This window comes from Quercus lobata, chromosome 4 (assembly GCF_001633185.2).
Source record: "Quercus lobata isolate SW786 chromosome 4, ValleyOak3.0 Primary Assembly, whole genome shotgun sequence".
Taxonomy (NCBI): Eukaryota; Viridiplantae; Streptophyta; class Magnoliopsida; order Fagales; family Fagaceae; genus Quercus; species Quercus lobata.
In genome coordinates, this window is record NC_044907.1 from 10,539,829 (window position 1) to 10,567,208 (window position 27,380).

General features: G+C 31.9%; 2 protein-coding genes across 2 annotated transcripts; both read right to left on the bottom strand.

Moving 5' to 3' along the window:
- Positions 1-5,413: 5,413 nt before the first annotated feature.
- LOC115984221 (structure-specific endonuclease subunit slx1) lies at positions 5,414-10,504 on the bottom strand. The gene is made up of 3 exons (XM_031107195.1): positions 10,226-10,504; positions 7,238-7,344; positions 5,414-5,989 (listed from the first exon to the last, which is right to left on the bottom strand). The coding sequence occupies exons 1-3, from the start codon at positions 10,435-10,437 to the stop codon at positions 5,796-5,798; spliced, it is 513 nt and encodes a 170-aa protein (XP_030963055.1). The 5' UTR covers positions 10,438-10,504; the 3' UTR covers positions 5,414-5,795.
- An 818-nt stretch (positions 10,505-11,322) lies between these two features.
- LOC115986975 (pheophytinase, chloroplastic) lies at positions 11,323-17,049 on the bottom strand. The gene is made up of 6 exons (XM_031110408.1): positions 16,904-17,049; positions 15,418-16,185; positions 13,527-13,753; positions 12,969-13,160; positions 12,719-12,875; positions 11,323-11,683 (listed from the first exon to the last, which is right to left on the bottom strand). The coding sequence occupies exons 2-6, from the start codon at positions 16,168-16,170 to the stop codon at positions 11,444-11,446; spliced, it is 1,569 nt and encodes a 522-aa protein (XP_030966268.1). The 5' UTR covers positions 16,171-16,185; positions 16,904-17,049; the 3' UTR covers positions 11,323-11,443.
- Positions 17,050-27,380: the final 10,331 nt, after the last annotated feature.

Consider the following 27,380-nt stretch of genomic DNA (forward strand, 5'->3'; position numbering starts at 1 on the left):
TCTCTCTTTTAAGGAAGAACACCATTATTGTACAAGAGTTACCTCTTCTTTTCATATAATACAAAGCTTAAACCGTGGTTTTTCATCCATTTCTTAGGATTTTCCATGTACATCTTGTGTCAACTTTACCATTCTTGCAATCACTTTCTCCTTCTCTAGCCTTTGTGATGTCAAAGCTTGTACCTTTGTCACTCATAAAATTTTTCATTTAGATGTACTGTTAGATAACTTATTTTATCTCTTATATAAGCTTAAATCTAACTTGCACGTACAAGTAGTGGACCTAGATTAGAACTAGTAAGAATCTGCTATATTAGTAGTTTGTAAAATTATTGTAAAATAGTTTGTGTATGTAGCATTACTTCTTGTTTTACTCTTTGTGCTTCGTTTGATATATAGAAGGAAATTTTGCTCCTTGTTATGGTCATTTTTACTCATTCATGAGTGACATTTGTATTTGTTTCTCAATGAAAAATTTTGTGGATTGTGTGTGTGTGTATATATATATTCAAATTACAATTTCAAATTAGAGTTCCAATTTTGCGTCATGTATTCTAAATTATTTATTTTTAAAGAGTTTTATTTCTTAATTTTAGAATCAAATGTGGGATCACTTCATAAATATTCATCCAAGTGAGTTATTAAGTACAAAAACTAAAAAGTCTAGAATAAATGAATTGTAAAAAAAAAAGGTGCATCACTATAATAAAAAAAAAAATGGACAATTTACATTTTATACCTAATAATATCCTTACAAATTTTTTTAAAGAGTTAACAAAATAGAAAAATGACAATAAATAGTATTTAAATTATATAGATAAGAATTATATAATGCATCTTATTGTATATCTTTAAGTGTATCCATGCATATGCATGGGGTTACAAGTTAGTATATAATAATAATAGTATTAGTAGGTGAACTTTCACCTTTGATAGAAAATGATTAAATCGGCAGTGGTAGAATTTGTTATCAATACCTTTTCTTCTTGATGATAAAATGTACAAATTAATGCCAAAAAAAAAAAAAAAAAAATCAGGTTTCTATATATTTATTATTATTATTATTATTTTATTTAAAATTTTTAATACCTGTTTGTTGTCAATCTAAGGAAGGCAAATTACAAGTCACAACTGGCCAGCTTTAATTTATTGTATTAAAATTTATTTTATTATGTAAAAATATAGTTCTGGCTGGGTAGGTTATTTTTATTTTTATTTTATCTTTTTTGATGATAGGATTTTGACCTTTTTTTTTTCCCACCAAGTTTGTCAACTTTTCTGAAAATGATACAAAGAAAGATATCTTTGTTTACCATACAAAAGAATCTTTTTTTTTTTTATTTTTTATTTATTTTAAATGATGAAAATAGGATTTTGACTTAGTAGATAGTTATGTGGTGTGTTGTTGTCACAAAAAACTTATAACAAAAAAGTGTTGTTATCACAAATAATTACCCTTATGCTAAGAAATGTTTTTTAGTGCTGCATAATACTAGGCCTATGTCCGTAAATTATAAGGAGGAGAAATTTAAAGGCAAATTGCATGACTTCCAATGGGAAATGTTTAATATATATATAAAGAAAGAAGAATTTTAAATTATCAATAATATGATTTGTAAGATAATTACTTAGATTATTTCAAGGAAACGTGAGCAGCGGTGGTAAATAAAAAATTGGTAAAGTGGAAAAATTCTTCAACATCTATATTTTAATATCTTGGTCTTATTTCGGAAAATTCCTCTTTTAATTTCTCGGTCTTATTGAATGATACAAATCATTCACTTGTTGAAAACAAAAATATTTTGTATGATTGTTTCTAAGTTTGCTTGAGACAAGTAGTTTATTGAAAACAAAAATATTATGCAGTTATGTTGAATACTGAAGGAGAACCAATTCAATCACTACAACTGGTTCGGTCTTTTTCACAGGTTTAAGTCGTCAAATTTGGTTTGCGTCAAGTTCACAAGACCCGCTATGATGAAAATATGCGTCTTCTTTGAAGGTGACGGGTTAGGTGTATTATACCCGTCCATCACGGTGATGATATTATGATGGGTTTGTGTTTTTTGAGCAAGATTTAAGTACAATATTTAGGTACTATTCTTTAGGTTCTCATTTTAAGATTCTGTTATGTAGATTTTTTTTCATGGGATGAGAGTGTATTTTTTAGTTAAGTAGTCACATGGTTAAATTTTAAGAAGAAAACCTAAGGAACAACACCTAAGGTACTGTACTTAATTAAGTTTTGTCCATGTTTTTTTTTTTTATATGCTTACGAAATTGCTTCTCCTAAAATTAGGTCCCATAAAAAATTAAAAATCCATTAAATCTTTTTTGGACCCACAAATCACGTAGAAGGTCACGGATATCCTGTGAAACATTGTAATGTATGCTTCCACTCTTTTAGTTGGCAGCATGTTAGAGATGCCTGAATTATATATGAATTATAAATGTTTTTAATAAATAATCAACATTATGACCCACTTTCAGATTACCATCCTAATTAGCAAGCTGCTTCATCTACATGCAATTAACAACAATGGCAAATTGTTTTCAGAATGACAAAATCTAAACATATAATGTTTTCCTCTTTTATATTTTCTTTTATTTCATAATAAAATGTTGAGTAAAACACATTTTAAATTCTCATAGTGTGTTTCAAATTAAATCTAAAACTTTCATAGACGTTTTTACATTAAATCATTGACTTTAGAAAACGTTTTACATTTTTCATTCATGGCATCACTGTCAACTTTGAATTGAAACATTTTTATAAGGTAGACTTTATTTATATATATATATTTATAAAGAGATGGATTCAAGTTACAATAGCTAATTGTTTTCAGAAAGAGTTACACCTGAAGTAACTCTAAAGAGTTACACATTTATAAATCATTGGATTTAAGTAGATCCAACGGTTAAAAAAAGATCCTCATTATTACAAATATTTTTATTAGAATTTCATTAATTATCCTCATTTATTACATTCTAAACCTATCTCTAAACCCAACAAACCTATCTCTACTCTTTGGTTGCCTTTACTTTACCAAATCCCTATGTTACAGGAAAATCCTGCATAGCCGTGTGTAATTCCAGCACCATTTTGACTAAAACTACCAAAAAAGTATGATACAACTTTGGTGGCATTCCCATCAAAAAATATAACATAGCTTTGATATATAACTTAATCTATATATGCTTGTGGTCTATACATTCCAGAAGTTCACCATTATGGGTAATAATGTTTTAAATTCTTGTATAGTTTATTTTCATTTGAAAAAAGCATAGAGGCATCACTGCCATCTTGCCAAACGACGCAACGATTGGGACTAGCATTTTTGGGTTTGTTGTTGTTGCTGTTGCTAAAAGATATGCAAAGGTCGACAGGGCATAAACAAATACAAGATCATCTCCTTTATTGTCATTGGCGACGGCATACTTATGGTTTGTTTCGATGGAAGGAGAAAGCAGGGGGAGTGGAGGGAAGTAGAGTAGAGTAGTTTTTTTTGAAAGGAGTAGAGTAAATTAGTTAAAAATAAACTAATTTTGTACTAAATCTAAAAATAAGTTAATTTTGTGTTTAGCAAAGATGGCTAGAAGGGATCGAAAAAGGTTGGAATTTTGAGTGAAATCAAACAAGGTATATACTAGCTTAGTCATCAGTATGGAACATTCTAACAGTTTAATTAGAACAAAAATTGATTACTTCTTAGCTAAAGTATAGCTAGACGTGCTAAAATCTCATACGTGTCCTTATCCAATTCCATGCAATAGCGAACCAATAATGAGATTAAAAAATTAAAAGGTCACTTTTAATCTTAATCCTTGAATTAAAAATTGTTTTAATTTTTAAAAATTTTACGTTTTTTTTTATCCTCAGTGATTGCACTCTCTCTCTCTCTCTTAACAAATAATAAATAAAAAAACCTTATAAAAAAATAAACTTAATAAATCAAAGCAACTTAGATGGACACCATTGTAAGCTCATCAGACCAATCACTCAAAAGAGTCATATCAGTGTTACTTACAGCAACATCTTACCTCTTAGAAATAAAATTTTAATTGAATAAAATTTGTCATGAGGGTTTTAGAAATATTTAGTCTCAACAATCGTTCTCTAAAACAATTATGACTTTGGCCATCTACTTCTAAAATTTTCAATACCTCAAGACAAAATACTGTTAAGAAATCAATGGTGATGGCCTAAAAGTACATAGTGCAAGAAGAAAGATGTGAGAAAGGATGAGAGGAAAAAGATGATGATGTGGAAGACAGTGGAGAGTTATTGCTGTAGGGCTTTTTTTTTTTTTTTTTTTTTAATAAGAAGTGTTAATGCCTAAATTACTAATTTCTAAGGAGTAATAATGACATTAATATGAGTGTTTTTTGATCCTTAGATCTAATAGTAATCAATGGTCAAAAAAATGTGTAACTCTTGTGAAGTTATACCAGGTGTAACCTGAACCCATCTCTTTTATAAATATGATAAAATTTCAACTTATAGCATCCGCTTCATAATGATTGCTTTGTCATTAGGTCAAGACACTAATTGGTTTTTGATGTAGACGGGTTCAAATCCAAAATCTCTTGTTTGATGACAAAGATTTTACCAATTAAACCAACTGTCACCCACTTTTATAGTTTAGACTTTAATTTGAAATGTCTGAAAATGCTAAATTCAATTTCTGCTAGTAGGATTTAAGTAATAGATTTAGCCTAAAATTTTGACCCCCCATATTAGAAGTAGCATGCAGATGGCGAATCTGGATACACTCTGCTACCATGTTGGACTTTTTTATTAAACACTTAATTCAACTGCCCATTTTCATTTCAAGTTGTTAGAGGGCACGACCATAACAGAAAGATTAGATTAGCTCTAAGAGGAATTAGTCAGTCAGCATGGGAAAGACAACAATTAAGAACCAACTTGATAAGAATCTGTCAATACTAAATCTGAAGAATTCTTCTAAGGGATTTATTTTTTAGGAAAACTGAAGGTGCTACTAATAAAATCAAATCATACAGAAAGGATTGCAATTTTGGCTATGAAGCTCCAAACCAAACTGTCATGAAATAAGCCAGTTGGAGAGAAACATTTTCTATGCAATATAGGGTCCTTTGACTTTGGAATTTGGTTTCAGATTTGACTATATGTCATGTCATAATTGCAGTTTTTGATTGGTTTCAGTTTTGACAATATGTCATGTCATAACTGCAGTTCAAAACTTGCATTCTATGTTTTGACAAAAATGAAGCCAGCAAGATACACGCTATGAGCTCAGAAACTAACATTCGAGAAAACCACGAGAGGTGGCATCTCAACATTACTTTCACGTTTATGTAAATGCTAAGTCAATGGGTGTGGATTTCAAATATATGTAAGAAGGGTGTGACATATGTATAAAATACTTTCTAGACATAATAACCACTAAAACATGTCAATTTTACATCTAGTTCAAAGTTTATATGAGGTATGTATGACAGATGACCATTGGACCATTCATTTTTTTTTTTGTTTCTGCAATACAATACAATACAAGAAGTACTTTGCTCTTTTCTCTCATTATTGAGTACAAGGGAGATGGTACATTTTAGTGATTCACAACTAGACATGATCATTCACTCATTCTCCCTATTTCAATACAAATAGCATCAAATATACATACAATGATTTTGTGCCACATGCTGTCAATCATGTATGAGTATGACCTCAAATTTTACTAGATTTTTTTATAGCTTAATATATTAATTTAAATTTATTATAAAAAATTAATTTAAAAAATGACATTTACTTGTCAATGAGGATTCAATTGCCAGTCAATTTCTAGGTGACCACAATCGAGCAAACCTTTAACTCTATCTAGAGCTGCTTGCCTTTTTTGCAATAATAGAAGTGAGGTCTCATCTAAGTGTTTTGGCATGTCGTCATTTGCCTTTTTATGTGGCAATTTCTTCGAAACTTTTTTCCATTTTGATTCAAACTCACAAGCTACAAAAACAATTGAGAAAAAGGAGAATCAGATGCAACAACCCCAAACAATATTTTATCATTGATCAAATATGTAGCAATATTTCAATTCAAGGTGCAGTATGATAAGCTAGAAAGGATACAAATTTTATTGGCAGGGTTTATATACAAATATGATAGCTCCAATCGGTTTATCATAAAATTATACACAAATATGATAGTAACACAGAAAGAGGATTATATGTCCATTAAACAAGACTAAAGTATGACTAAATGAAGATATTTGACCCAAAATAATAATAATAATAATAATGGACATCATAACAACTAAATGACAAAAATCATTATTCAGTCACGCGAAATTGATAAAGGGCCTGTGAATTCTAGCAAAGGTTATGGAAACAATTGTCTGACAAATCAGAGCAGGTTAATTAGCTATACACAATATGCCAAACTAAACTTTAAAGCTTCTTAGCAGAAACTGTCAACAAGTGTCCGTAATTTCGTTGTGGAAATACGGCTGCCCCCTAATGTAACAATACTGTAAAGAAGTGAGAGACTGCAATTTTTGTGCTCAGTGAAGAATTTATTGTCATTAAGAACATAAATTACAGAATTGTCTAGTCAAGTTGAAAACACTATCAAATTTCACGACAATTCAATTAGAGTGACTCAGAAAACAGATTGCAATTCATGAAGAAAGCCAATACTTGATACAAAAGAACAGGTGATATATGTAAGGGTAGAGATCATCTACAGTTAGTCACTTTGCAGTTTTTGCAATTAGCAAAATCATTAAGACATGTGAAAGTAATTACATAGCATTTACCTACTATAATCGGCTTTCTGCGTCTTTCATCAAATGACTATGATCCAAGCATCATTTCAATGTAATTTCCAAAAAATAAACCCAAAGAAAAAAAATCAAATTTTTTTAAGCAGCACATTTCAAAAGTAAACCAGAAACGAGCAACAAAAGATAGGTATATTCTAGAATTACATATGAAAGTTTTTATGTCAACATAGTTTCCAAACTCGTAGAATTGCATATTATTTGAGCTGATGATAATAAGCATTCCATGAAAAATGCAGCTATTAAGAAGCAATACTAGGACCAAAAGAAATTGAAAACTTTTCAATATTCTTGTAAAATTTTTACAAATATGATACAAAATAAGCTCATAGGATGTTATCCATATTCTATAGTAAAAGTTAAGAGAAAATAAAAGAAAAGCACATGGTATTCAAATCTCAAAAATTAGAACATACCTTCACTTTGGTCCTTAAAACCTTGGATAATGCATGCACATACCCATGGCCTTCCTGCACGAGATGCTTTTGCACCACCTTTAAGTTCACCATTATGTTGTTTCAGTCTACACAGAAAGTTCCAATTTGTCAAAATGAATATTAATTAGACTTGTCTAATTACGAAGAATACTGTTCCTTGTACTCTAGCTTCAATGAAAAAAAGGAAGAGCCCACAGGGCAAAAATTTATATTTAAGACTAAAGAATACACTGAAAAATATGTTAATATCATTACTGAAATCCAGTAGAACCATCAATACAAGCTAGACTAGGCCTTCAACCAGTTAAAAGCAGGCAAACTTTGCAGGTACCTAGTGTGATTGAAAAGTATAACTTTTGCAGTTTGGGTGCGTGTGAGTGCTTAATGCACAACATCTATAACCAATCATTTTCACTTACCACCCCCACCCTCACCAACCCCCCCCCCCCCCCCCTCCTTCTTTTTCCCTTTTTCTTTTCCAAATTCTTTTGTTCTTCATTTTTTGCCTTAACATTATAGAAAGTGCCAAAGGGAATACCACTTGCATTTGCAGGAGGTATACAAAGTCATGATTGTTGGAAAGCTGGCAAGCTCCAACTCTTGCAGGAAAAAAAAAATCCTATAAATCAAGTAAAGCAGCAGTAATGGGTACAGCCATCCCACAAGGGAGGCACAAGAAGTCTTTGAGGAAGGTGATACCAATTGGTGTAGGGGCCACTCAATCCCTCCAAAACTCGTTTCCGTCCAAATATTTCTCATCAAACACAAAGGCTCATTTCTTTCCAAGTTAACCTTCTTCTTTTGCCACCAAAACAACCATGCCAACTCTACAATGAAATACCCAATTGAAACCAATCAAAGTAAAAGACCAGAATCCTCTGCACAGCATACTGTGAAAAAGAAGAAGATGATCCTCTAATTCCCAATACCTTTTGCACATATAGCACCAATCAATTGAATAAACTTATCTTCTGGAAGGATTTTCCAAAGGCTTGCTGTACAAACAAAGAAGCGACTCTTGCGGGCATGAGCACAATGGATCTCCAACCACAAAAATTTCCTATTTCACTGTTCTATAACAATTCAAACTTCTGCTACTAGTGTACTTGTCAATCCAACTTATTCTCACAATCCCCCACACCTTGTCTCTAAACTTTGCCATCCCTTCATCAATTGTAAAACTAACACCTATTTTCTCAATATAAACTAGCTTTTCAGGAACCTTTTGCTAATGTTTTGCAAACATGCTTATCAATGGAGTCACCAAATCACCCAATGAGAAAAGAGAATAAATATTTCTATAAATAATTTTTGGGACAAATCTTGTAGAAATCTCAGATGCTTCCTATTACAATTTTCTGGCACATTTTTGAATGATTCTAACAAGTTATTTCCAATATACCCAGACCCAGTAGAATGTTAAATGCTTAAACTAATAACAAACAGAAAAAAGTATCCTTCTTTTACTTCTCCTCTTCAAAAAACACATTACTTTACCCCATCTATCCTATTTTTCTTTTAAACTCAGATTATCAAGATTTTCTCCTCAACTCACTCACCTACTCCAAGTCTCCAAATTCTGGTGCCAAATAATTCAAGATGTGTTGTGCCAAACCAACATATTTAACCACAAAATATAATTGAATTCAGGATTTAGATAATTCAGTCACCAATTACAGGTGACAAAATTATGCAAGATCTCAGATGAAGAATAACCAAATAACCTAATGGGGATATAAAAAAATGCTAATTGCCTAAGTTAATTCAATTTAACACAGCAGTAACCTATTATACCACATTAGAGAACCATAAAAAGAAGAACAACTAAACAAAACATATTTAGATGCTCTTTTATCCAATCAAATATATAAAAATCAACCCATTTCTGCAAAAGGACTGAGCAAATTAAGATTAACCCAGACAAGAACTCTCACCAGATTTATCAAGTAACCCATTATACCATATTAGAGAGAGCTATAACATGAAATATAAAACTGAAAACATTTAAAACCCATTTGCAAAAAAGGACTAAACAAATTATAATTTGCCCAGATAAGAACTTTCAACTGATTTACCATATACCCTGTTTTGCCATATTGGCAAGCCTACCGAGAATTACAAAACTGAACACAATTGCATACTCTTCAATCCAATCAGACATATTCCAAACAATCCATTTGAGCATAAGAACCAGTAAATTAAAATTGGCCCAGTCAACAGATTTACCAAATACCCCATTACACCATATTGGCAAACCATACCGAGAATTACAAAACTAAACACAATTGCATACTCTTCTATCCAATCAAACATATACAATCCATTTGAGCATAAAAACCAGTAAATTAAAATTGGCCCAGTCAACAGATTTACCAAATACCCCATTACACCATATTGGCAAGCCATACCGAGAATTTCAAAACTAAACACATTTGCATGTTCTTATATCCAATCAAACCAAAAAAAAAAAAAAAACCATTTAAGCATAAGAACTAAACAAATTAAGATTGACCCAGATAAGAACTTCCAACAGATTTACCAAATAGCCCATTATGCCATATTGGCAAGCCACGCCAAGAATTACAAAACTAAACACATTTGCATGCTCTTATATCCAATCAAACATATATATTGGGGAAATAAACCCCATTTGAGCATAAGAGCTAAACATACTAAGATTGACCCAGATAAGAACTTCCAACAGATTTATCAAATACCCCATTATGCCATATTGGCAAGCCGCATCAAGAATTACAAAACTAAACAAAGTTACATGCTCTTATATCCAATCAAACATATATATTGGGGAAAAAAAAATGAACCCCATTTGAGCATAAGAACTAAACAAACTAAGATCGACCCAGATAACAAATTTCAACATATTTATCAAATAACCCATCAAAATGAACAAAAATTTCATTTTTTTTTTCTTTTTTCTATTGAACAAACATGAATCAGTGAATGTACCGGCGAGAAAAATCGGTGGTGACGCCAACGTAGGTTTTGATGGGGGTGTTGGTCGAGAGAATGAGATAAACCGACCATGATCTTGAGCACAATCTAACTTGTGATGTTTTTTGAGTTGTTGATGATGATGATGATGGGCACGATTTTGAAGGATTAGGGTTAGTGTTAGGGATTTTGACAGAGCGAAATGTCTTGGATAGCAGCCTTACCATATTGGGAAAATTTGTTTTCCTTGGAAAGTTTGTAAGTTTTTGAATTTCCCTTTTATATATTTGCGTCCAGAGAGTCGTTAGGTAATTAGTTAACAATTTCAGCGGGTACAATTTTGGCAGGTTTGTTTTTGGCCACGGCAAAATCTAGGCTTAGCTGTACTTTTTTTTATTTTATTTTATTTTAAAGCAAGTGATTTTATTGGCTAGTATGTAAAATTAATATTATTTTTTTTAATTAAATTTAATAATGTTATTATTACCATTCTTTTTATATTTTAATAATTGAAAAAATAATTTGAATTATAATAGTTTTCATTAAAAAGTGAAAACACTAAAAGTATAGCTATAAAACTTATGAACGTTTTTATTGAAAATGTTAAAAGTTGAGTTAAAATGTTAAAAGTTGAGTTATAAAACTCTTAACATAATATGTTTCTTTGATCAATGTTACTGCAGAGTATGTTGGTGATAGCAGTACTAGTAGTATAAATTACAATCAAACGAGTGTGTCAAGATTGCTAAGGTGGTGATTGGCGAGCAAAGATTTGTTTAGCTAACTTATTTTTAGCTTTACTTGGCTTGTATAATTTTTTAAAACTCTACTTATTTTTATAAGTACAATTATATTTTTATCCATCTTATTTAATAAGCAAAATAAACCAAAGAAAATAGGCTAACTCAAACGCATAAATGTATAATCTTAATATTCTAGTAATACAATGATAATGGTTGGCTTCATTTTAACTCCTTCCTATGCTGCTAGCCTGCTACATCAGTTTTTAAAGTTATTTCTCTACATCAATGTTTTAACCAAAAATCAGCCATCTTTAGGGCTTTAGTGCTTTAGGCTTTTGTGGATAGTTGTTTTTGATGGAAAAACAAGTATTGAAGTAGAAAGAATATGGATATACATTAATTGATTCCTTTAATACACCGGTATATGACAAACATGGTACACTTTCAGATATACATTATGCTCAAAACAAAGACAAAGTTGGTGCCAGTATCAAGATTTGAGATCTGTATTCCCAAATTGAGATTTGATGTAAGAGCTTATACTGTTCCAAAGTGAGAACTTGGATCCAAAGAAACGCACACTCAATGATTTTCTTGATCCATCTCTCACAAATTCCAACTCCCTGGCAATGCTGTAGTCAATACTTTCACCATCATCAAGAAGGGGTAATGCAATTGAACCCTGTGTCTCCAGGTTTTTGATCCACCCACGTAGTAAATAATTCACAACCTGTGTGACAAAAACAGTTAATGGTCTGGTCTAAGTACTAGAATAGAAAAGGAAATAAAGGTAACCAAGGTAAATTATTTATGGCCTTCGCAACAAATGAATCGCAACTAAACCTTCCAAACAAGTGAATAAAAGTTGATTGAAAACACCAATTTAATGAATTTTTATCCTGTAAGATCCTTCTTTCCACATGTAATAAGTGGCATCATTGTGTCATATCCGAAACATAAAACAACTTCTACTTTCTTTTTTCTTTTTCCCCTTTGGAAGTCACAGCTATGGCATCAAATTATGGCATCTAGCAAAACCAACTGGAGAAATGAGACTGGACAAGCATTATCTTCAGAATTTCTTTATGTTTGTGGATAATCATTCCAAGGAAGGAAAAGAAAAAAAATAATGATTGAGGACCACAGGAAGCCCAAGCATGTTGGTCCACTGAGGGACATCGTGATGCAAGAAGGCCCTAGCTCATTGAGACCCTATAAATTGGGCGCATTGGCACTCCTTTTTTTTTTTTTTTTGTTAAACTGCATTGGCACTCCTTGTTCTACATTCTTCATACAAACTAGAGTGTCAAATGTGGGGTATATTAAGTGCAATAAAATATCATGTTCAACATTAATCAAGATAAGATACATGCTGATTTGTAGGAAAAAAAAAATTCCCCTGGTTTTACGGGTAGCGTAGAGAATCATAATGTGGAGTGCTGTACTAATGTGATTGTACTACACCGAAATATCTTATTTCAATCTTTTCAGGATTAGGATTTGATTTGATTTGAAGATAACGTATAATTTCATAGAATGTAATTAATTCAAAATTGATTTTTTTAAGTTTTTGTAGCTTTTATATGAACCATGCTTTAGGTTTATTAAAAGGAAAAAAAAAAAAAATCAAGTCTATTACTCAATTAAAAATTCTGTTTTAGTTTTTATTTGTCTTTACCACAATTTTGATTTCTGCAATGTAAGTATTTTTCTTTACAAACATTATCTAAGAACACCCTAAACTAGTGAGTGCCAAACTACATACCTCAGGAACTTCATCATGAGGGCAGTGACCAGCTGGGCTGATCTCATAATATGGAGCTTCAGGGACCTGCCGTTTCACCTGAAGTCCCCAAACAGGTGTCACCCAGGGGTCTTCTTTTCCGTACATGAGACAGATTGGTACATTGTTCATTTTACACCTACAAATGGAAATGAACTGGAAACGATTTGGACCAAGAAAAAGAAAGAAGACACAAGAAATATTTGTAGCAGTTTGAGCATAGGTAACCCACCTCGATAAAGCATCCCCAAAAGATAATTGCCCCCGAGGAGCAAACATAATTGAGGCAAATGATGCAGCGGCAGCTGGATGCTGTGTTGTCTCAAGTATACGAGAAAATACTTTGTCAACCTTTGTGGTATGATCGGCATAAACTTGCCTGAGTATCTCTGCAATACTTCTAGGATCACTTATTTTCTGCCAACTGAAATCACATATTGAAATTTGAAAATACTGTTACTCTATAGACATTGGAAATGGATAAGAGTAACTGAAGCAATTTTTCCTCCTACAACATAAGTAAAGGACCTAACCATGTTAACAATGTATTAACAGTTCAAGCTCAAATGATTTAAAACAAAAATTATAAGTTTCTGCTCTCCAAGCCTAAACTTCAACTTTTGTGAAGAAATTTTATTAAATAATAACATTCCCATGTATGGATGGTTACTGATATTATATGTGGTGCACTGGTGCTCATAGGTTTAAGACATGACAAGCTGACTTGAAAATACAGAAGCATATATCCGAAAATGGACACCATGTGATGTAAAAGACCAGTTAAACTTACACAAATTCTATGAGCTTTCTCACACGGGAAGGCAGAGGAAATGTTCCAGACCATGGAAATATTTTTGCTAGTCTAGGAGATGTTATTGGGTTAGGCAGAAATCCCCAGAAAGGAGTTGCATTAAGCAATGTAACACCTTTCACCAAATGAGGGTTGGATGCTGCAAAGTATAGAGCCACGTATCCTCCTAGGGAGTTCCCAACGATATAGACTGGTTCACCAATGACCTGAAAGAAAAATGATTGATTTATCTCCCTGTTTATAGACTAACTTGAACATATCATTAGTCTGAAATCCAGGAGATCAATTTGATTAAGATTAAATATCCTGAAGCTACTTTAGCTGAAATAACAACAAAGATTCACTCTCAACCATGATTCTTTTATGGTTATCAAAGGATGATTGTCATGGAATTTTGGTGATAGATAGATGGTGAAGGATGTCATTGTCTTCCTGCTGCCCACAAAAACAATATAGAGACTAAAGTATTACTGAGAAAAATAATTAATTAAATGTTGTACCTTTGCATGTCATGCTAACTGTTACTGAGATTCAGCCAAAGGAAAAACCTAACAACAGAGGAGGATAATTCCTCTTTTGCATTAATTAGTAGTCATTCACTCAACTTCAAAAATGGGTAGCTCTTACACTTGAGAGCAGTCCTGACATACTGACATCCTTACTCTTTTTGCTAGCCACTTCATTATCCAAGATAAAATATAGTATATAGTATGAAATTGAGACATACTATTGCTTATGATGGTGTGTATAGATAACAAATCAAAGTATACCGATGATTTCTTATTAACTAACATCGGATCCCCATGCCACATAATACTAGAAAAAAAAAAAAAGGGAGGGATAAAAGATTATAGTTCACAAGAAGTATGGCTACCATCAGTATAATCCATTGTTTCTAAAGTCCATGAAACCACAAAATGAACCATGCCAATTCACTATGTGACAGAAGTAAACGAGTGGCATTCATGATTAAAAAATGCTGACAGTGGTGGCAATGGTAGAGGCAGTGGAGGGATTTCAGTGTCAATGAATACAATGGAAATGGTGGCCGTGGTTGATGTGGTTGACTGAAGCAGATAAAGTCTTAGTAGAGCAATGGTGTAGCAGATGGGGTGGTAGTGCCATAACAGTGGTAGCTGCAGGTTGTAGCATTACCGATGGTGGCAGATGTGATGCTGGAATTAATGGCAGAACCACCAGCCAAAAGGTTGGAGTGCTTGTAGTGATAAGTGTTGTACTGGAAATAGTAAAGTTAGTGAATGTGTTTGCAAGCACCCACAATACTAATATTGGAGGTGTGATGATAGATGTTGTGGGTTGAGCAATAGTGTTGGACCTGGTAACAAATATACTTCCATGGGAGTAACACTTCCAGTTGGCTTCAATATGTTTGTTTTTGGGGTAGCAAAGAAAAGGTTAAATATCCATTCCCATAATGATTTAAAGCTAACATCCAAGTTTGCAAAAAATTTAGTAGGTGTCATTCACCAAATCTTCACTACAGATGGAACAGTGTTTTGTTAAGATTGTCTAGAACCACAATACTTTTTGCAAAAATATAACTATACAAACTTAATCCATGCTTGGTGCCAAAGTGGTATATTAGGATGTGAGGTGCATGATTTTAAATGCAGTGTGAACTTCCCTGATCAAAGTGAAAATATGAAAATAGCCTAAACAGTATGCACAAAAAAAAAGGGTTCACATCTAATACATGCCAATCTAATACATATAATACATGCCAATCTTATGTGCAGATGCAATTATACATACTAGATGTGAGTTTTAACTTTAAAGAAATATGCCAATATAATAGCTATGCTACCATTACAGAAAGTAAATAGAGGAAAATTGCAGAGCTATTGGCTACCTCTTCTATGAAATAGCGAACTTGATCCTGCCATAAATCAATAGAGTAAACAAGCTCGCTTGCCCACGGTTCAGTTTCATCTCCAAAGCCCCAAGCAGAATCTTTCCTCTCCAATGTATCTCTTTCACTAGAACCAGGAGTGGGATTTTCAGATGGCAATGACATGCCTTGCCCAAGAAAATCAATTGCCCAAACTCTAAAATCACGTCCTAAATCCTTCAGTTGTTTCTCGTAATGAAAAGAACCAACACCAAAACCAGGAAGAAAGAGCACTGGTGGGGAAGTCACATTTTCACACCCTGATTTCTCATAATGTACATTGAACTTGGGCTTCCATTCCCAAAAGCAACTACTGACTGCAGCACTAGATTCACCATTAGATTCATCTGGCATGCCTGGAATTACAACCTTAGTTTCTGACTCTCCCGGTTTTGAAATATCTCTTGCATCCTCTTTACCATCAATCACATAACCATCATAGCTTCCACTCGAGACCTTTAAATCAACATTTCTAAAGCCCCCAAGGGTACTTGATGACCTAAAATGGCCCTGGTGACTGTGTTGCTTTAAGAGAGACTGATCTATATTGTACAATCTAAAGGACCCACATCTGGAATTTAGTTTAGTGCACCTAAATTTATGTTTTCTAAAAGTAAGCTTTGACTGATGCAAATCTGAACTCTTCACAATCAATTCCAACCTTAAATTTACTACATGAGAGCAAGGCGCACCACTGTATGAGAGAATATCCATACCCAGAAACTGTGCCTGAGATAAAGCAAATGATTTTTCAACAATCCAACTTTACTCATTTTCAAAATGCAAAAATCTAAAGTTTCAAAATTGGAAAGGAAACATTATAAACAGATAGTATTATTAAAAACTATTCTTAGTCCTGGGAATAACTTGCACCAAACTACAGCTTATAAACTGATTTAACAAAAAAACTCACATAAAATTTTCTTAAAACTATTTCGTACTTAATTTTACTACACTCCAAAATTTCTAAAGCCAGAAAATTCTAATGGCCCTGAATTGGAGCTCTCTTTAAGCAAATAGATACTAAACTCAGAAAGAAAAGCAATATCCAATCTTAATCCAATCTTGCATGTTCTCTTAGTTTTCCAAACATTTAATAAATCAACGCTAGTAAGCCTAAAAGAGTATTACTGGTTCAGTAAAGTGGCAACCCATTACTTCCGGAAACCCATACAATGAAATCACACTACATAAAATATTGACACCCTTTTTTCCATCACTTTCTTGCAAATCAAACAAAGCTTAAAGCAAGGAAGAAAATTCATAAACAGAACTAAGCAAATTCAATTTCTAAGCCATGCTGGACTTATTTATATCTAAAAATCAAAGTTTGCATTAAAAAATCACAAACAGAAACTCTTGTTAACAAATAAAACAGACCCATCAGAAAGAAAAAAGAAAAAATTTAAAGTTTTAGCAAATAAAGGTTGAAAGTTTCTGTTTTTACCTTTAGTTTTCTGGGAGAAGTGGCATTAAAATTTGATACTTTAGTTTAGAGTGGAATTCAGAGCTTTACAGGTATTTAGGAGATTCTGAGAAGATCTAGAGAGAGGAGAGAGAAATTCAGTTGCTTAAAAGTAACAACTTCCTTTTATTGCCAGGAAAAATCCCAACTTTCTAATATTGTTTTTGATTTTTCTCTCTCCCTTTTTATTATTTTTTTATTTTATTATTTTTTTTGTGAATTTTAATTATAAAAAAATGATCCTCAAAAACTAAAATAAATTAATAAATCCAGGCTTGCTGTGAAGTGCTTGTACCTTGCTATGTTTTGCTTTTACTTGAAATTATTAAAGCAATTTTCTTTTTTCCTTTGGTACCCATTGGTAGGTTGGGGTGGGGCTCTAGGATAAGTCATGTCCCTGATTTTTTGTTTTTAAATGAAAACTACAAATTTGGAATTTTCCTTTTTTGATAAATGATCACATAATTCCAAATAATAAAACACAAAGAAATATTTCTTTTTTTTTTTAAAGGAAAAAAAAAAAATTTCTGTGTGCAAAAAAGAGACAATTATTAGAATCTACTATCCACTTACCTTGTTTTTTGCTTGATTCCTAGAATAACTAGCAAGCATTTATACGTGTTTGAGATTCTTTTTCATTTCTAATGAAATTATACTTGGATTTGAGGATTATTTTGGCAAAAAGAAAATTTGGATATTTCATACAGCTATAAACATATATATTTTTTTGAAATAAGATAGAATTCTATTTTAACATAATCTAAATGTATATGTGCATGAAATTTCCTCTTAAAAACTTAAACCCCGACCTTTGTCCCCACACTTTACAAGTATAAGTGAGCATCGTACCAAGAGTGTGCGGTGATTTTTTTTGAGAAAAGCTATAAACATAATTAAGAGGAGTAAAAATAATAAGTGCAAGCAACTCCTTTCATGCAATTATTTCAAATTTAAATATTATTAGTATCATATAATATCAATATAATTTTTTTAAAAATTAATATCTTGATTTATGTAAACAAACTTCCAATTTACATTTTGATTAATACTAAATTGATTTGTAACTGAATGTAAGAACTTATAGTTTGAGGCTAACTTAGTTCAAATTTACATTTTGATTCACACTAAGGGTGTGTTTGGATATCACTTATTTGCTAAAAACTGAAAACACTGTAACAAAATAATTTTTAAATGTGTGAATAGTGTTGTGGGACCCAAATTTATATTGAAATTTGTGTTTGGATGACTTTTGTAGGTCTGTAAAAAGTGCCATGGGACTCACATTTTTTTAGCAAAACGCACAAACGCCAACCATAAACGCTATCCAAACGCGCACTAAATTGATCTGTAATCAAATGTAAGAACTTATAGTTTGAGCCTAATTTAGTTATATAGAGAAAACTCTTCCTTCTAACCATATAAAAAATTACATAAGGCTCGAGATATATATATATATATATATATTTATATAGTATAACCTATACTTATATAACAATCTAAAATAAATAAATAAATAAATAATTTTTTTTAGAAAGTTATTGATATTTGTCTATAAATGAAAAAGGCATACCTCTCTCTTTCTAAAAAAAAGAAAAAAAAAAGAAAAAGAAAAAGAAAAGAAGGAAGAAGAAGAAGAAGTCCCGCAACATATCACATATCACCATTAAACCTCTCATAAATACATTTTCTCTCTATCTCTAAAAGTATCTCTTGTCATCAAATCATTATCAAACTACTATTTTTCTCTCTAATTACCCTTATTTGCATGGGTCACATTTAAACAATTTTATTTCGTATTTTGCATATTATGTTTAATATACAGTTGATGTGAAAAATCTATTAGGCTGCATTGAGAATGTGGATCATTTTGGAACTCTAAGAGAATGAATGTTTCGGGGAGAGATCTAAAAGCCCTCCAACGTGTTTTTGGAGCTTTGGGTCATGAGAGGAGAGGGCCTTTTGGCTTCTCACCACAGAAGGAGAAGGACTTGTAATGATAAAGACTAACCCTATTACTGGTCTAGTACTCTAACCTATCTAAGAGAGTTGTGGAAGCTAAGGAGAGATTGGAGAACATCCAAAGGGTAGTCCACCAAGACCCGTTGAATGAGATTTTATGCTATTAATTTGATTTTAAGTGAATTTGTCTTCATTTGTATAGGTTAAGATTATTAGGTGATGTTAATGCTAAATTTTATTATTAGCAATAAACAAAATATAACAAAAATTTTTTTAGTTAAAATCTCACAAATAGGTTAAAGTCCTAACCTTAAGTCTAAAGTTGATTCTTATATAGAGCTAGGTTTCAACACCATTCACTTGTAAGGCTATCCTTCAAATGGGAACCTATCTTACAGGAATTAGAAGTAGAGTAGTAGTGTTGCTTACTATAGATATTTGAATGAAAGGAAACTGCTTGTTGATAAAGAGAAAGGGAGGACAAGTTGCCTTCTATATGTGTTGATCCATTAAATGAAGTTAAGGATATAGTAATGCCCTTTTTATTTTTCTTGGTCAAGATTTGTTTTTCTTCTTTTGTTTTGTATTTTTGTGCCCTCCCTTTTTAAGGAAAGAGGAAAGTTGAAGTAAAAAAAATAAGAGTTTCATCTAGCACTCTATACAAAATTAACAAACGGTCATTTTTAAACATCCATCACGTTCGTGTCACGTACGTGCCATGTCTGATAAATAATGATCAATGAATGCATTCCAAACCCCAAAGGAAAGCAAAGGAAATGTTAGTAATTTCTTCTATCTATTTTAGGTACTCATCTCCGCTAGTGGGTTGCCTAGCTAAGAGGACATAAATAAGATACGGCCACCTAAACCAAACCAAACTCGTGCCCCACTCGTAAAGGTTAAGTTTATTAGGTAATGTTATTGTTAAATTTTTATATTAACAATGAATAAAATATAACAAAAAATTAAGTTAAAATCTCACATATAAGCTATACAAAAATAATGTTTAAAGCTATCATCTTAAGTCTAAAGTTGTATCAATCCAACCATGGTTGTAAATTTCTCTTGGTCAAGTTTTGTTTTGCGTTTTCTCCCTTCCCTTTATACAAAAAAAGAAATTCAAGGAAAGAAATATGAAAGTAAAAGATAGGAACAAAACTTTCATCTAGTGCTTTTATACATTAGACGAGATACAAGATAAACACATGTTCAATTTTAAACACGTGTCATATTTGTGTCACATCCAATGTAAGGAAGCACCAAATGCAATCCAAATCTCAAAAGAAAATAATGAAAAAGTTAGAAGTTTATTTTATCAATTTCAGATATTTGTCCTCACTAGAGAGCTACCTAACGAAGATGAAGTAAAACGAAAAACAAAGTAGTGCCACCTAAACTAAACTCTTCCATCCTTGTGAATTATAAGGTTATTCAAGGAATTATAAGGTTATTAGGTAATCTTATATTGTTGAATTTCATATTGACGATAGATATAATATAACAAAAAATTAAAGTTATAATCTCATCAAAATAAAAAATATATTGTTAAAAGTTATCTTCTTAAATTTAAAATTATATCATGCCATAGTTGTAAATATATTGAAAACAAGTCTCAAATGAATTTTTTATATATTAAAAGAGTTATAGTAGTGCCTTTTACTTTTTCTTGGCCAAGTTTTGTTACAGTATTTGTTTTTAATAAATTTTTATAAACAAACAAACACATGCACATAAGAAAAAAAAAAGAATGGGGTTTTACTTTTAACACAAAATACACCACAAACTCTACTAAAAAAATCATGGTCTTTTAAAAAAAAAAAAAAAATCTTTTTAAAAGTTTAAAAAAAAAAATGTTAGGTTCTAAAAGTTTATAACAATTGGTAAATCGTGAACACAAACTTGTCTAGATATAGATCCTAGAGTCTATAGGTATTATTAGACAATGCTCAAGGTGATACAGGTCAAGATTCAAGAATATACAAGTTGTAGAAAGAAGTGTTTAGAATTTGCTTGGTTCGACCGATTGAAAAACAGGCTTGACTGATCAAAACACGTATCTGCAGAATTTTAAGTTCGGCCCAACAACAGTTCAAGCCCAAAAAGGATTAGGGTTTCAGATTTACTTCTCCTAATATATAAAGGAAACCCTAATCACGTTTTTAATAAGGATTTTCAGAGAGATTAGAGTGCATCTTGTGCCTCTTTTATAGATCTAGGGTTTTGTATTCAAAAACTCTCTAAAGTCTTCTATCGATGTTATTTCTTGAAGAATCTCTAAATCCAGTGTTATTCCTTGGAGAATCTCTAGATCTAGTGTTGTAGAAGTTTCTGCATCAAGATTAACAATAATTGATTCAAGGGTGGTCTTGGAGTCACAAATAGGAGAGTTTGTGTTTTTTATCACAAGTGTGGGTGCTTGTGTTGTAAAATCCAAAGAAAGAAGTAGTTTGTGGACTTAGAACTATCATGGGGTCGTGATAGTAAGTTCTACATGTGGTAGTAATAAGATGTTAGTGGTCTAAGTCTTATTGTAAACTTCAATTCTTTCTAGTGGATTTGGTTTTTACCTTGAGAATAGCTAGGTTAAATCATTTCCTGGTTTTTACCGGTTTGGTTTTTCTGGGTGATCATATATATTATCATTATATTATTTATTTTTTGCTGTTTTACATGATATGACTTTATTGTTTTAACCTAGATCTGAATAATAAACCTAAATATTCATTTGGTTAATTAATTAAGTCAAATATTCTAGTTTATAGGGATCTTAAACTTAACCAAAAAAAAAAAAAAAAATTCAGAAGGGAATGAAAAGGAAAGCAAAGAAAAGTTGAATATTTATCATTGTCCATTTCATGCACTAGTCCCCACAAAACCGACGGACATAAAAGGATGATTCCCTACAACGACAATCAATTATTCTCTCTACAATTAGACACCATCCTCCAATCAGAAAGAGCAAAGAGTATCGTGTGGTGACGTGGCATGGCCTAACTGTCAGTGCCACCACGTACCTAGCTGATTGTACGTAGTGGAAACCAGACTCATTCCATTGCAGAGAAGTGAAACCCAGAACTCAAAACTGAGCTATCAGAGTTGAGATGGTTTAAGTTGACACGTTTTGTGTGTGTTTGAGACGTGGAAGTTGAAACTTGAAAGTAGCTATGTATGTGCTGTTCTTTTCTGTTCAGTTTGGCTTTGTCAAAATGTCGGTACAATCTTTCTTTCTTTCTGATAGGTATTGTTTGTCTTGGTCCTCATTTGAGAGACTTTATTTTCATTGATTTATTGGGCATAATTAAAAAAAAAAAGGATAAAAGTATAATTATATTTTTGATTAATTTAGATGATTAATCAAGTTCACCTCAAAAAGGAGTAAGTATGTCGAGAAAAATTTGGTCGAGCCTGTGATATCGTCTTTAGCACCATTGCATTATCTCCTTCTAGAATCACCTCCGTAAATCCAGCGTCTACAGTAAATTCGAGAGCTTTGTGGCAAGCCATCACTTCCACCTCTTCACTATCCCCCACAGCACCACCTTTTGCTGAAATGATCATATAATTCCAAATAATAAAACACAAAGAAGTCTTTCTTTTTTTAAAAGGGAAAAAAGAAATTTTCTTTGTGTGCAAACAAGAGACAATTATTAGAATCCACTATCCACTTACCTTTTATTTTGCTTGATTCTTACTAGCAAGCATTTATACATGTTATTATTTTTCATACTAATAATACTTTTTTAATGAAATTATACTTGGATTAATTGAGGATTATTTTGACAAAAGAAAATTGGATATTTCTCACTGCTATAAATATTTTTAAGTGAAGTAAAAATAATAACTGCAAACAACTCCTTTCATGCAATTATATCAAATTTAAATATTGATAATATCATATATATCAATATAAATTTCAAAAAATAAATATCTTGATTTATGTAAACAAACTTCAAACTTACATTTTGATTCATACTAAATTGTTTGTAACTGAATGTAAGAGCTTATATTTTGAGTCTAACTTAGTTCAAATTTACATTTTGATCCACACTAAATTGATTTGTACACTTAATTGTAGAAAGGGAAGCCTCTTTCATTTAACCATTTAAGAAATTACATAAGGCTCGATATATAGAGTACCACTGTACTTATGTAACAATCTAAAATAAATAAATAATTTTTTTTATTTTTTTATTTTTAAGAAAGTGATTGATATTTAGCTATAAATAAAAGATATGCATATCCCTCCTTCTCTCACAAAAAAGTAGCCCATTGAACTGATTGCCGTTAATCCTCTTATGCTTACATTTTTTTCTCTATCTCTAAAAGTATCTCTTGTCATCGAATTATTATCAAACTACACTTTTTCTTTCTTACTCTTATTTTGCACGGGTTCACATTTAAACAATTGTTTTTTAGTAAATCCGGATAGCATTAACGAACATAATTTTATTTCGTATTTTGCATATTATGTTTAATATACAATTGATGTGAAAAATCTATTAGGCTGCATTAAGAATGTAGATCAATTTGGAATTTAAGAGAATGAATGTTTTGGGGAGAGATATAAAAGCTCTCCAACGTGTTTTTGGAGCCTTTGGCCGTGAGAGGAGAGGGTCTTTTGGCTTCTCTCCACAGAAGGAGAAGGACTTGTAATGATAAAGACTAACCCTATTACTGTTCTAGTACTCTAACATATATAAGAGAGTCGTGGAAGCTAAGGAGAGATTGGAGAACATCCAAAGGGTAGTCCACCAAGACCCGTTGAATGAGATTTTATGCTATTAATTTGATTTTAAGTGAATTTGTCTTCATTTGTAAAGGTTAAGTTTAGTAGGTGATGTTAATGCTAAATTTTATTATTAGCAATAAACAAAATATAACAAAATTTTTTTTAGTTAAAATCTCAACAATAAGCAAGAAAAAAAAAATCTAGCTTAAAGTTCTAACCTTAAGTCTAAAGTTGATTCTTATATAGAGCTAGGTTTCAACACCATTCACTTGTAACTTATAAGGCTATCCCTCAAATGGGAACCTATCTTACAGGAATTCGTAGTAGAGTAGTAGTGTTGCTTGCTATAGATATTTGAATGAAAGGAAACTGCTTGCTGAGAAAGAGAAAGGGAGGACATGTTGCTTTCTATATGTGTTGATCCATTAAATGAAAGTAAGGATATAGTAATGCCCTTTTTATTTTTCTTGGTCAAGATTTGTTTTTCTTCTTTTGTTTTGTGTTTTTGTGCCCTCCCTTTTTAAGGAAAGAGGAAAGTTGAAGTGAAAAATAAGGGTTCCATCTAGTGCTCGAGACTAACATATGGTCATTTTAAACATGTGTCACGTTCATGTCATGTATGTGTCATGTATGATACATAATGGTCAATGGATGCATTCCAAACCCCAAAGGAAAGCAAAGGAAATGTTAGTAGTTTCTTCTATCTATTTTAGGTACTCATCTCCGCTAGTGGGTTGCCTAGCTAAGAGGACATAAAAGGTAAAACAAGATACAGCCACCTAAACCAAACCAAACTCGTGCCCCACTCGTAAAGGTTAAGTTTATTAGGTAATGTTATTGTTAAATTTTTATATTAACAATGAATAAAATATAACAAAAAATGAAGTTAAAATCTCACGTATAGCGTGTGTTTGGCTCCAGCTTAAAAGGGCCAATTTATTTTACTATTCAGCTTATGTTTGTTACTAGCTATGCATGGGTTCCATGGCACTTTTTGGTACTATTTATGGGTCTCACTGTATTATTTCAACTAACTTTTACCTTTATTTACAATACTTTTAGCAAAAAGTTTTCAATTTCAGCAAAATAAGCGGATCCCAAATAGGCCCATAAGCTAGAAAAATAATGATTAAAGCTATCATCTTAAGTCTAAAGTTGTATCAATCAGACCATGGTTGTAAATTTCTTGCCTTCTTGATTTGTTTTGTTTTGCGTTTTCTCCCTTCCCTTTATACATTAAAGGAAATTCAAGGAAAGAAATATGAAAGTAAAAGATAGGAACAAAATTTTCATCTAGTGCTTTTTTACATTAGATGAGATACAAGATAAACACATGGTCAATTTTAAACACGTGTCATATTTGTGTCACATCTAATGTAAGGAAGCACCAAATGCAATCCAAATCTCAAAAGAAAATAAGGAAGAAGTTAAAAGTTTATTTTATCAATTTCAGATATTTGTCCTCACTAGGGGACTACCTAATGAGAGGAAGAAAAATGAAAAACAAAGTAATGCCACCTAAACTAAACTCTTCTATGCTTGTGAATTATAAGGTTATTCAAGGAATTGTAAGGTTATTAGGTAATCTTATTGTTGAATTTCATATTGACAATAGATATAATATAACAAAATATAAAAGTTAAAATCTCACCCTAAAAAAAATATTGTTTAAAGTTATCTTCTTAAATTTAAATTTATATCATGCCATAGTAGTAAATATATTGAAAACAAGTCTCAAATGATTTTTTTTATATATTAAAAGTGTTATAGTAGTGCTTTTTAATTTTTCTTGGCCAAGTTTTGTTACAATATTTGTTTTTAATAAATTTTTATAAACAAACATACACATGCACATAAGAAAAAAAAAAGAATGGGGTTTTACTTTTAACACAAAATATACCATAAACTCTACTAAAAAATTCATGGTCTTCTTTTTTTTCTTTTTTCTGTTTAAATATTTTCAAAAGTTAAAAAAAAAAATGTTAAGTTCTAAAAATTTAGAAAAATTGACAAATCGTGAACACAACTTGTCTAGATATAGATCCTAGAGTCTATAGGTATTATTAGACAATGCTCAAGGTGATACAAGTCAAGATTCAAGAATATACAAGCTGCAGAAAGGAGAGTTCAAAATTTGCCCTGGTTCGACCAATCGAAAGACAGGCTCGACCAATCGAAACACGTATTTGTAGAATTTTAAGTTTGGCTTAATAACAGTTCAAGCCTAAAAAGGATTAGGGTTTCAGATTTACTTCTCCTAGTATATAAAGAAAACCCTAAGCACGTTTTTAATAAAGCTTTTCAGATAGATTAGAGTGCATCTTGTGCCTCTTTTGTAGATCTAGGGTTTTGTATCCAAAAGCTCTCTAAAGTCTTCTACCGGTGTTATTCCTTGAAAAATCTCAAGATCTGATGTTGTAGAAGTTGCTGCATCAAGATCAACAATAGTTGAAGATCTAAACCTTCAAGGGTGGTCTTGAAGTCACAAACAGAAGAGTTTGTGTTTGTGTTTTTATTTATTTATTTATTTAAATTTTATTATTATTTTTTTTAATCACAAATGTGGGTGCTTGTGTTGCAAAGGCTAAAGAAAGAAGTAGTCCGTAGACCCGGAGTTATCATGGGTTCATGGTAGTAAGTTCTACATGTGGTAGTAATAGGATGTTAGTAGTCTAAATCTTATTGTAAACTTCAATTCTTTCTAGTGGATTTGTTTTTTACCTTAAGGATAGTTAGTTTGAATTCTCCTTAGGTTTTTTATCAGTATGGTTTTCTAGGTGATCATATCATTGTGTTATTTATTTTCTGCTGCTTTACATGTGTAGGGGCCTTTTCTGTGTATGGTGTATTGGGCTTGGGCTGCCTCCTGCGGTAATAGGCTGGGCTGCCTCCTGCGGTGATGGGCCCGAATATTTCTGAGTAAGGGAGTTGGGGCCGGTCCAATTGTAACTCAACTTGGGCCGGTTTGTGCATAAACTTATGCCTTGTCTGCCAGGAGTAAACTTACGGTAAGCAGAACTGTTGCAGACGAGTTACGGCAGGCAGATATAATAATAATAATAAAAACAGAATATTCTTGTCTATTTAAACAAATGACTATATAATCCCTACTTATAAAACATGATTACAGTCATGATAATGTCAATTGCAGAGAAAGTGAAGAAAATAATACGAGCTAAACAAATGGGCATAAATCAAGTTTTAAGCTTAGTCTGCCAAAGCAAAGCCAAAGAGGGGAGAACGCCTCTTCTCAATGCAAATAATCTCCCAGGAAAAAGATCCTGCCGTGAGGATTAATGGCTTTGAGGGAGTCGGACCTGAATGGTTATTGCCCAAAAAAAAGAAAGAGTCCTTGTTTACGGTTTGGAAGAAGGCAAGATTTGAAGGGAGAGAGAGGGAAATCGATCTATTGGTGCATGCCTATTGAATTAACTCTCTTTTTTCTTTAGTTTCCTTTCTTTTCTTCTCTGTTTTCTTTCTTATCTTTTTTTCTTTTCTTCTTACTCTATTTTTCTTTTCCTCAGTAAAATTGCTTTGTTTTTCGATTCCCTTTTTCAGGGCACGACAAGGCTCTTTTATAGTGCCTGCCGTGACCAATCTTTTACCATTTTGCCCCTTAACCGCCTCTGTTTGGTCTTGGCGTACTTGCCGACCACCAAGTCTGTGCGACATTCACCCTTGCCAGACAGAGGCAGGTTTGTTTCGTTCCTCTGTCTACCGTAACACTTCTTTCCTGCCACGGTATAAATACTTTCTCTCTCTACTTTCAAG